This window comes from Mustela nigripes, chromosome 2, assembly GCF_022355385.1.
Source record: "Mustela nigripes isolate SB6536 chromosome 2, MUSNIG.SB6536, whole genome shotgun sequence".
Taxonomy (NCBI): Eukaryota; Metazoa; Chordata; class Mammalia; order Carnivora; family Mustelidae; genus Mustela; species Mustela nigripes.
Genome location: NC_081558.1, coordinates 161,133,179 through 161,145,476, shown reverse-complemented (window position 1 = coordinate 161,145,476; position 12,298 = coordinate 161,133,179). Strand labels below are relative to the sequence as shown.

General features: G+C 39.0%; 1 protein-coding gene across 1 annotated transcript in view; it reads left to right on the top strand.

Annotated features, from left to right (window-relative positions):
• Positions 1-12,298, top strand: part of CD96 (CD96 molecule) — a 90,329-nt gene that overhangs the window by 65,198 nt on the left and 12,833 nt on the right. Inside the window, exons 9-10 of the mRNA XM_059388132.1 lie at positions 8,483-8,551; positions 9,053-9,124. Of these exons, the coding sequence (XP_059244115.1) occupies positions 8,483-8,551; positions 9,053-9,124 (141 nt within the window). The remainder of the gene's footprint in view (positions 1-8,482; positions 8,552-9,052; positions 9,125-12,298) is intronic.

Below are 12,298 nucleotides of genomic sequence, written 5' to 3'. Positions count from 1 at the left end.
TTAGAGCTGTAATGTCCTCTGTTTCACTTCCGATAGGAAGTTTTATTTTTCCTCTTTTTCCTGTTTTATTTTTCCCCACAGCATTTGTTAACATCCTGTATAATGCACTAGTTTGGCTTCTCCCCACAAGAAAGGGAATCCCATAAGGACATTTTGTCTTTGTCTGATTTGTCTGTGGATGTATCTCTATCACCTGGAATAGTAATAACACATGATTGTCCCTAAGATTGATAACTCAGTAAATATTCTGGGGGCTAAGAATATTTTTCTGTAGGGGCCCCTGGGTGGCTCAGTCGTAAGCATCTGCCTTCTGCTCAGGTCATGATCCCATGGTCCCAGGATCGAGCCCCGTATCAAGCTGCCTGCTCAGTGGGAAGCCTGCTTCTCCCTCTCCCACTCCCCCTGCTTGTTCTCTCTCATGCTGTTGTCTTTCTCTGTCGAATAATAAATAAAATCTTTTTAAAAAATTTTTTTTCTGTAACTATTGTGTCAGTAAGTATTGATAGCTCAGTAAATGTTCTGGGGGTTAAAGAGGAACTGATTAACAAAGGAAGGGCTTCAGGGAGAGCAGAGGAAGGTTCCCTGAAGAAACTGGCATTTGGCCAGGTTTTGAAGACTGGGCAGCCTTGTGAGGGGAGGCTGAGAGGGGCAGAGAGGCAGGGACAGAGGTCTCAGTGATTCTGGGTGGCTGTGTGGGGACCATGACTGAATTCCAAAGCTACCCTCTGGTTCTGTAGCAAGGCTAACTACTCTTTATAAGGCTACCAGAGTGGAATGAATATAGTCTCTGGTGTCAGACAGTCTTGAGTTCAATTCCTGTCTCTGCCACCTACTAGCTGTGTAACCTGGGCAAGTCATTTTGCCTCTTTAATATTGTTTCCTTATCTCGAAAACCAAGACTGAGTATTATCTAGTTCATATGGTTATTATGAGTATCAAACATGAAAATGCATAAAGAACAAGTATAAAGCTTAGACCCACGCAGGGCTATCTGAGAAAGCATGCCATGATCAAAAGAAGAGTCCAGCAAACAAAACTAATCTCCAAATAAGTCAAGACCTTTACTTATATTTTTTAATTCCTTAAAGGTAGAACCAATGACCAAATTAATATTTCTTTTTTTTTAAACGACCATTTTCTCCTTTATCTTTTACTTACCTCACCTCCCAACTACTCACCTGTCTCTTTTATTTGGTACAGAGTATGTCCATATGAAATGATCTTTAAAATTTAAGTTAGTTTGAAAACTATATCAATATTTCTCCCAGATTAACCTCCCAGCCCCACCATCAGACCTCCAGCATTGCCCTCTGTCTCCCTTCTCTGGCGATGAGAAGGACAGTCCCCAGGAACATGGCAGGAGTCCAGGTGAAGAGATTCCATTCTATTTCATAATGTCATGAGAAGCCAACCAGAATTAGCTCTTAGAGAACATGTTTCTGTCTCTTCCATTTAACTCAGAACTGAACAGAGCTGTCTTCTGACTTAATTAAATTTCTAGTGATAATATAAAGGGCTAATTTTTAATTTTAGTGGAAAAAAATTTTTAAGTTGAAATAGAAATGGGCTAGGAAAGTTTTGAAACTTCTCATCTAATCTCATGGCAGTTTTCAAATTAATATAAGCAAGACATTTTGTACAAGTAGTGTTTTCTTCTAACCCCCTTCTCTTTCCTGGAAACATGGGTCATTATTATGTATCTCTGGATGCTTGCAAGGTTTAATAACAATAAGCATTCAAACTGAAGAACAAATAAACAACCAGCAGACAAAGCAAGCAATTCTTTGTCACTGGGTTTGGCATATTAGTCGCCTACACAGCATGTCATGATACAGAACTAACTATTGAGTGCTGAGGAGGCTTGGCTGTATTGTAAATGTAAATATAACCTTGAAACAGAAAACACAAAAAATAAGCTGTCTTATTCATATGCTGAAATAGATGATCAGTAGGAATCTCAAAGACTTGGCTAAGAGGAGTATAAATATAATTCTTTTAAAATGCTCTATTTGGTGTCAAAAGAGAGCCAATTATGTCTTTTTATAGTTATAGATCTCCAGGTCAGACTCTAGGAAGACACTTTTTTTTTTAATGTTTTATTAACATATAATGTATTATTAGCCCCAGGGGTACAGGTTTGTGAATCACCAGGTTTACACACTTCACAGCACTCACCATAGCACATACCCTCCCCAATGTCCCTAACCCCACCTCCCTTTCCCTACCCACCTACCCCCCCACCCCAGCAACCTTCAGTTTGTGTTGTGAGATTATGAGTATCTTATGGTTTTTCTCCCTCCCGATCCCATCTTTTTTCATTTATTCTTTTCCTACGCCCACACCCCTGACATTGCCTCTCAACTTCCTCAGATCAGGGAGATCATATGATAATTGTCTTTCTCTGATTGACTTATTTCGCTAAGCATAATACCCTCTAGTTCCATCCACGTAGTCACAAATGGCAAGATTTCATTTCTTTTGATGGCTGCATAGTATTCTATTGTATATATATACACCACATCTTCTTTATCCATTCATCTGTTGATGGACATCTAGGTTCTTTCCATAGTTTGGCTATTATGGAGATTGCTGCTATAGACATTCAGGTGCACATGCCCCTCCAGATCACGACATTTGTGATACCCAGTAGTGCAATTGCTGGGTCATAAGGTAGCTCTATTTTCAACTTTTTGAGGAACCTCCATACTGTTTTCCAGAGTGGTTGCACCAGTTTGCATTAGGAAGACACTTTTAAAAACAAAACAACAGGGACACTTGGGTGGCTTAGTTTGTTAAGCACCTGCCTTTGGCTCAGGTCATGATCCCAGGGTCCTGGAATCGAGTTCCACATCAGGCTTCTTGCTTAGCAGGGAGCCTGCAGAGCCTGCATCTCCCTCTCTGTCTCTCTGACAAATAAATAAAATCTTTAAACACACACACACATACACACAAAACAGCCCTGAGAAAGAAGCAGTGTTCCTGCTACTGGTATGCCACAGTTTGATCACTGTCTGCTGCTGGGGCAACATGTATGCACTGTGACAAGTAATGCCTTGCAGTCTCATACTCAGTTCAACACACAGAACAAACCCTCGTTGAGGGCTTACAAAGGCCCAGCCCTGAATAGACACATAGATACCACACACTGCTGTTACTAACAGTGTATGAGACCACCCAGTGGGTCTTTGCCCTGTGTCCTCTGCCCGGAGGCTCCCATCTCCCCTCCCCTGCCCCCACTCTTCCATCCCATTCTGCAGGGGAGCCTTCCTGTAACTCTGAATAAGGCATACCTTCTTTTATGTGTTCTCATACATGGATTGCTTTCTGTAATTCTCTGGTTGATGTCTGTCTCCTCTATGAATTCCAATCCCAAGGGAGCTGATCATTGTGCCCCCAGTGCCAAATGCAATACCTGGAAGATAGAGGATCCCCAATACTGGTCAATAAATGAAAGAACATAGGGAGGTAAAAGCAAGAGATAACAATGTGGAGATTATTACAGGTCAGGTCATGTAATGCCAAGGAACTTTAACCTTGAAGCATACTGTAGAGCCAAGAGGAGTGGGTGGGATTTAATTCACCTGAAGAAGTAGATAGTTTTCAAAATGACTTTAGTGCTACTTGCATGTAAGGAACAAGGTTTCATAGTAAAGGGATCATTTTTTTCAATAACCTGTGGAACATGGTACAGACCCTCACGCCATGACCCAAACAAAATTCAGCAGGAGAATGAGAAGACTGAAATGAGCTTAGGTTCCCTGGGGATATTGATGGGATGTCATTGATCTTTTTGTTTCCAGAAACTTATTGGCACACAGTCAGCCCTCAATATACTTAACAGGCCTGTAAGAGGAAGCATAGAGCAGCACTGATACCTATGACAAGCAAGAGGCACAGTAACACAAAGATCAAGGCAACGTATGAGACTGGGGCATTCACTGTTCCTCCTCCCATGTGGTCCAAGAACAGCATGTTCATGAATGAATGAATTTTCCGTTCCCTGCAGTAAAGTTTCAAGAAGGAAGGATTTATGTCACCTTAGTTTCTGATTCTCCAAAAAAGAAATTCAATCAGTCTTACTAATACAAATGAAATTCTCTGTCAAGTTATCATATTTCAGGGACGCCTGGGTGGCTCACTGGGTTAAGCCTCTACCTTCAGCTCAGGTCATGATCTCAGGGTCCTGGGATCAAGGCCCGCATAGAGCTCTCTGCTCAGCAGGGAGCCTGCTTCCCCTCCTCTCTCTCTCTGCCTGCCTCTCTGCCTACTTGTGATCTCTGTCAAATAAATAAATAAAATCTTAAAAAAAAAAAAAAAAGCTATCACACTTCATCAGGATTCCACTGATTCCTGACAGAATTAAATCACATGGAGCTATTGGTCAGTATGGGTCATTGGATTGGCTGGGGATGATGTCCATTGCTTGTCAAGTAAGAGGTATTTTAATAGGTGACTGGCAGTTGTTTATTAGACTAAGATTTCTAGGTAACAGTAACATTGCCTACAAATAAATACAAAGTTCTCTTGATAATTACCTCTTAGTTCTTTATCATTATTCTCACCATTGTTATCACATCACTACTTTAAAACCATTCCTTTCTGCTTTCACTTACTAAATCACTCAGTGAATTCTATGGAGGTCAGTTCTCAGGGTGAGAGGGAGGGAGGGAGGGAGGGAGGAAGGAAGGAAGGAAGGAAGGAAGGAAGGAAGGAAGGAAGGAAAGAAGCTCCTTCATGGGAGGTAAGCTAAGAGACTGTTGACCAACAGTGAAAGGCTTCACTCCTTCCTACATGAGGAATTGAGTCCCAGGGTAAAGGAATCATTCTTTTCATCCTTCTGAGAATCTCTTAAAAACCTGGACAGAGTCTTTCTTCTCTTCCCTCTCTCTTCTCTCTAGCTCTCTCACCTCTTCTTGTTGTATTAATTAGGAGAAACACATATCTCTCAGTATCTCTTAATACCCAAAGATTACTTATGACTAGTCATTCTATCCCTCTGTACATTTTTTGTCTTGCCTTATTTTTAAAAGCATATGAGGTTTGTCTCCCCCTCTGATTTCTCCCAACTCACTTCTCTCCTTCTCCCAATGTGCTCCATGTTATTCCTTATGCTCCACAAGTAAGTGAAACCATATGATAATTGATTCTCTCTGCTTGACTTAGTTCACTCAGCATAATCCCCTCCAGTCCCGTCCATGTTGATAAAAAAGTTGGGTATTCATCCTTTCTGATGGACGCTTAATTCTCCATTGTATATATGGACCGTATCTTCTTTACTCATTTGTCTGTGCACAATGAATCTTGGAACCCTGAAAAAATAAAATGAAATTTAAAAAATAAAAATAAAACAATGACAACAACAAAAAAAAATAAACTAAAATAAAAGGATACGAGGTAACTTTAAAAAACATAAGAATACAAAAACTTTTAAAATAGATTACTGGCATAGAGAAATGCAACATATTTCTGTATGGTTGATTTTATATCCTGCAGCATTGCCAAATTCGTGTATTAGTTCTAGCAATTTTTTTGGTGGAGTCTTTTGGGCTTTTTACATAGAGTATCGTTTCTGCATTTCACTGCACTTCTGCAGTGAAAGTTTGACTTCTTTCTTGTCAATTTGGATGCCTTTTATTTCTTTTTGTTGTCTGATTGCTGAGGGGAAGTCTTTCAATGCTATGTTAAATAGCAATGGTTAGAGTGGATTTTGCAGTGATGTGGATGGAACTAGTGTGTATTATGCTAATCAAAATAAGTCAGTCAGAGAAAGACATATAATACCATACGCTTACACTCATATGTGGAATTTAAGAAACAAAACAGACGAACATATGGAAAGGGGAAAAAAGAGAGAGGGGGAAAATAAACCATAAAAGACTCTTAACTATAGAGAACAAACTGAGGGTTGCTGGAGGGGTGCGGATGGGGGGTTGGGCCAAATGGGTGATGGGCATTAAGAAGGGCACTGGTGTTGAGCAATGGGTGTTATATTTAAGTGATGAATCACTATAAATTCTACTCCTGAAACCAATATTATACTATATGTTAACGAACTAGAATTTAAATAAAACTTGAAAAATAAATAAAATAGGTTAGTAAAGGAATTGCTGCAGATAAGGACAAAGATAAAGCCATCTCAATAAAAGAAATAAAATTCAGATTCACTCTGAGATACAGTGATGGGGTGTTCTGTTCCACACGGTCATTCAAGAACCCAGGCTTCTAGCAGGTCTGTCACCTTTAAGTTGTGATGTATAAGTCCCCCTGCTTCATAGTATCAGATAGCATATGAGGGAAGGTCATGGAAGATCTTACATGGAAGGTTTTATACATCAGGTCTTGAAATGACAACCATCACTCCCACTCATGTTCCATTGGCTTAGACTTCATACATGGCCACACCTACCCAACCACACTTATCCAACCACCAATGAGGCTAAGAGATGTAGTTCATCTGTACCAGAGAAAAGACGGGGTTTGGTGACTACCTGATAGTCTGACATGCTGACCTATATTCTCACTAAATTGTGGGGGTAAGAGCAATATTTCACTCTTTCCTTCATCCCCAATTCTCAAATACACTGAGCCTCAATAAGTATTTGTTGGATAAATGAAACTGTGCATATTCAGTATTTAAAACATTTTATCTGCCATCCTGATGCCGGTTGCCCATTTTAGTTCCTCATACAGCACCATCTGAGGCAGCCTCTAACGCATTTCCCCATGTCCGACTGTATTCTGGGAGCTCAGGTAAAGTGTGTCTTTGATGCCCATTAGCAGCCTGCATTGCAAAATGATTATTGTTGATCATTACTGTAAATCACTTATAGATGATTGGCATAAACCATCATGCCAATTTATTTATATATCCTACATATTTTTTTTCAGAGATTTGATTATCCTTTTTTTTTTTTTAAATTTAAGCATGTCATTTCCCAGAACTGAGATACCTGGGAAGGTGGGATCCTATTCATTACTAATTCAAGCATACAGGGAATGAGCATACTATCATATTATAAGGATATTATTAAGAATATCAGACACAGTATACAGTATTTTTCTTTAAAAGACGAGAGAAGGAGTGTCTAGGTGGCTTAGTCAGTAAGTGTCTTCCTTCAGCTCAGGTTATGATCCCAGGGTCCTAGGATTGAGCCCTGCCTTGGGCTTCCTGCTCAGTGGAAAGCCTGCTTTTCCCTCTCCGTCTGCCCCTCTCCACTGCTTGTTCTGTCTCTCTCTCTCTCTCTCTCTCAAATAAATAAATAAATAAATAAAATATTTTAAAAATATTTTTAAAAAAAGACTGAGAAGAAATTTGTTGTTAATCACAATAAAAAGAAAGCTGTGTGTCTCTTGAAAATTGACTGGTTTTATCCTATGATAGCCATTAATGACTTAACATTTTTTAACATCGTTACCAGAAAGTTCTGACTAAATGTGGGACCTATATCTGTTAAGAGTATAGGACATGGGGCGCCTGGGTGGCTCAGGGGGTTAAAAAAGCCTCTGCCTTTGGCTCAGGTCATGATCTCAGGGTCCTGGGATTGAGCCCCACATTGGGCTCTCTGCTCAGCAGGGAGCCTGCTTCCCCCTCTCTCTCTGCCTGCCTCTCTGCTACTTGTGCTCTCTCTCTCTCTGTCAAATAAATAAATAAATAAATAAATAAAAATCTTAAAAAAAAAAAACAAAAAAAAAGAGTACAGGACATCAAGAAATGGATTTTGTGTACTAACCCCACCCCCAGATTTTGACAGGGATCAACATACTTTTTCTAACTATATTTTCCTTGCCTTTAGTTTCCCTTTCTATCTAATCCTGTTATCTTCTTGAATTGAGTATTTATGGAAGTGACCTTAAATATATTTGTTTTCCAAGAGATATGACCATGTTTTCAATGGAGTGTATTGGGTATTTTTCTTCTTCAATCTGCCTTGCTTCAACCCTAGGGATATTTTCAAAGGAATATGAATTAGTCCTTCATTTTGGGAGGAAGAGGGAGAGAGGAGAAGAATGGGAAATGATGGACTAGAAAGTTGGGGATGATTTTGAAAGCTAAGAACTGAAGTAGATAAGTAACCATATTGCACATATGAAAATGTTATGTACAATTGTGGAAACTCCCTGCAAGGTAAGTTCCATGAAGGTGAGGACCTTGTCTTCATTGTTGTGTGTAGATTGGAGTCCTACACAGAGTAGACATGAACACAACATATTTTGAAAGTGTGAATGTGATATACTTGGAATTAGGAGAGCTGAGTTAAAATCATAAAATGATATTGAATATTGGCTATGGTGCCACAAGCATATGCCTTTTGGAATCAGTTTCATAAAATGAAGCCATTAGACTATGTATTCACCAAGGTTCTTTCCTTCTCTAATGTTCTCTGCTGTACATGCCACCCTTGTTAGTTATAGCAGCATATTAAACATGGGAATGTAAACACCATGTTTGGTGTTTAATTTGGGAATTTTCTTTTCAAAATAGGATATCCAGCTATATCTTCCATAGCCGTTGGAGATGTGGATACCTCGACTCCAAATACCACCCTTCAACGTGAGTATAGTGACTGAAAAGAAACAAAACACAAGATTTAGTACAGTTCTGACAACACTGAGGTTTTGGCAAAAGGCTATATTTTTCATTTGATGTTGGTATTTTGGTTTTGAGTTGCTCTGTGGCAAATTGTAATCTAAATGGTGGCTATACATTGATATGACAATCAGTATAATCTTTAAAATATGGGTTGGTGAATTATTATACTATACTTTTCATTTCTCATGGAATTTTAAGATAACATGAAAGTAGTCTTGACAGTACTCCCAGTGATCTGATTTGGCGACAAGAACTGAAAAAGAAAGAAAGGCAGTGACAAGTTGGCATTAAACATAAACTACAGAGCTTTCGCTTAATATGCCAGCTGTGTTCCTGTGTAGGAAAGCATATTTTCAATTTCAGATTTCCCCAAAGTCACATAGATTAAAAATTCAGCACATCAAAGTAAAGTTAAATTACAGCTGTATAAAAAGGTTGGATTCCGAGAATTTTGTCTTTCAGCCAGCAATTCCAGTGTGACTACCCAAGGCTTCAACTACTCCTGGACCCCTCGTGGGCAAGATACCAAAAACTGTAAGTGTAACTGTGAGTCCCTCGGGGTCTTCTGGGCCTCATTAATTCAGCCAACATGTATGATGAACAACTACGACGTGCTCTGCTCATAATCATATTAACAAATACTTACAAAACGTCTATCTACTGTGTTTGAAGCATTGTTGTAGTTGCTGGGGATACATTTGTGAACAAAAACAGATCCAAAAACAGTTCCAAATTCTGGGGGAAGAGAGACAGGCAAATGGTGATGAGTGATAGGGAAGAAAGCAAGCAGTGAAGGAGGCATTGAAGATCTGGTGGGAGAGTGGGTTGCCATTTTCAATAGGGGGTTTTGCAAGGCCATCCTGAGGAAGGTGGCATCTGAATAAAGATATAACTCTCGGGGATGGAAGAGCTAACTGAGGAAAGAGTGAGCTAGCCAGAATACACATGTCACTAAAAGCAGTGAGAAGAGGGAGCCCCGTGTGAGGCACAGAGCTGGTGTGGCCATTTAATCTGGCTACCCTGCAGCAGCGTGTGCTGATGCCACATTACTAGGTATCTGCAGCATCTGAAGGGAAAGTCTACTACCTCTTAGTGGTACAAGATAGAAATCTGCTTGGTAGGGAAGTGGCAAGGGATGTGGCTGCCACTAAGATCCCAGATGCTGCTAGTGCAGAACTCTGGGCTTAGCTGCTAGGCCCTTGGCCACGAAGAGTAAATCCACGTGTCTCTTTTAGGAAAGCGTTTCAGTTGTACATTTAAAACCTCTAAAAGTCTTTTATACCTGCTGGCTCAGTCATCTTACTTCCGAGAATGTGTCCTTAGGAAGTAGATCAAATAGCAAAGAGGAACATGTATCATATTGCTCTTTGTAGCATTAGTTATTTATTTTATCTCTTTTATGGACCTCAAGTTCATAGATCTGGATTAATCATAATCCTTAATTCATGATGCACTTTGACCATTTGTGTATGATCCTCTGAAATTTAATTTAACATATTGCTTTTAACAAATATGCTAATAATATAAAAGACACCTGTGAATTCAGTGCCCAAATATGAGAGATAAACAGGGGAGTATCAGAAGAGAGAGCACACCCAGAGAGCCACAAATAAGCATAACCTAGAGGTGCCAGAGGTGGCATGGCAGATTCCTGTGAAAAGAAGAGGCAGTCAGCAAATAGATCTGCAAACCTTGATTATTTACAAGAAACAAAGTATTAAAATGTATGCCTGCCATGCACATTATGTAAAAATAGGCTCCATAGAGTGTGAGATCTTCATGTCAAAAGCAAAACATTAAAGCAGGTAATAAAATAAAGGTGAATTTCTTTCTGGCTGTGAGGTGAGGAAGGGTTTAAAGAAGAGAAGTAAAGCACTAACCATAAAAATGGTGGAAACAGTAGAATACCATAAAGTTAAGAAAATTCTATCAAAAGACACCTTAGCAGAAGTTATAAAGAAAAGGCAAGCTATAGTGTAGAAGATATTTGCAACAGATGTAATTGAAAAATGATCAGGAATATATAATTGACAGAGAATCAAAACTTTATATCAAGGGTATATAAAGAATGGCTAAAATCAATTTTTAAAAATATAAAAACATTAGAAAATGAGCAGAGAAGAACATCACAAAAGATGTAATAAGTGGCTAGAAAACATCCAAGGAGATGCTTAGTCTTTCTGGCAATCAGGAAATGCAAATGAAGACGAGAATCAGATAACCGTTTCACATGTAATCAATTGGCAAAAATTAACAAGTCTGGAATTGCCAAGTGTTAGATAGGTTGTAGATCAATATAATGTTTTATATGTTGCTGGTGAAAGAACAAGTTAGTACCATCACTTTCCACCATTTTGACATGGTGTTGTTGTTGTGTGTGTGTGTGTGTGTTTTTAATTTTACTTATTTATTTGACAGAGAGAAATCACAAGTAGGCAGAGAGGCAGGCAGAGAGAGGGGGGAAGCAGGCTCCCTGCTGAGGAGAGACCCTGAGATAATAACCTGAGCTGAAGGCAGAGGCTTAACCCACGGAGTCACCCAGGTGCCCCTTGACATGGTGTTTTAATGCCAAACAATTTCATACCCTACAACCCAACAGTTCCGTGCTTAGATTTATACTCCACGGCTCTACACATGCTAATATATGTAACCAGGAGATATGCACACAAATGTCAGGGGAAAACACTACTCATAATAGTAAAAACTCTAAATAATCTAAGTCACCATAGCCAAGAGAATAGGTAAATAAATTATTGCATAGTCGTATAATATTATAGTGCAATGAGAAATGAGTGAATGACAGCCAAATACAACAGTATGAATGGATCTTAATAAGATTGTCTTGAGTCAGAAAAGTAAATGCCAGGTGACAATATAAGGAACGATATATATTTTTTTAAAGATTTTATTTATTTATTTAGAGAGAGCACAAGGTTGGGGGGGGGGAGGAGCAGAGGGAGAAGGAGAGAGAATCTCACGCAGACTCCACTGAGAGAGGACCCCAACATGGGGCTCCTTTGAGAGCCAGACACTTAACTGACTGAGCCACACAGGGACCCTGGAATGATATTTTTAAACAAATATTAAAGCAAGTACAACCAAACACCATATGGCTTAGGCATAATATGTGATAGAAACTAGAAAACTATATAAATGAGTGAATAATAGACACATTCAGAAGAGCATTTGCTTTGGAGTGAGCATACAAGGGATGAGCCCTGTGTTAGAAGTTAAAATGTCAGAAGACATAATGTTACTTACAGTAATCCAGTAGTCCATGTGTAAGAGTTGGGGTGAGAGGGTGTTAAAGAAAAATATATCCAATAACAAGAGAATGTAAAATAGAATGAGATAGTAATTCAATGCAATATTATGAAGTCAATCCAAACAATAGCCATAATGTACTAAGCTAGCCAGTACATCTTATTGTATAAACAAGGTTACTGGCTAGAAAATTTTCACCCATCAGATATAAATTGAAAATAAAAATATTATATAGACTGGGGATGAAATTCCATACTTAGTACACTAACATTTATCCAAATGGTGTTAACATAAAATTAAGTTTGTAATGAACTCTGTTGAAACTCTCCTTTGCCTACACTGGTAACACAAGATAAGTTCCTTATCTTTTTTGTTGCTGCTTACCTGTATCCCCCGTGCCTGTGGTAATGTCTGGCATAGAGTTGGTGCTCCACAAATATTGCT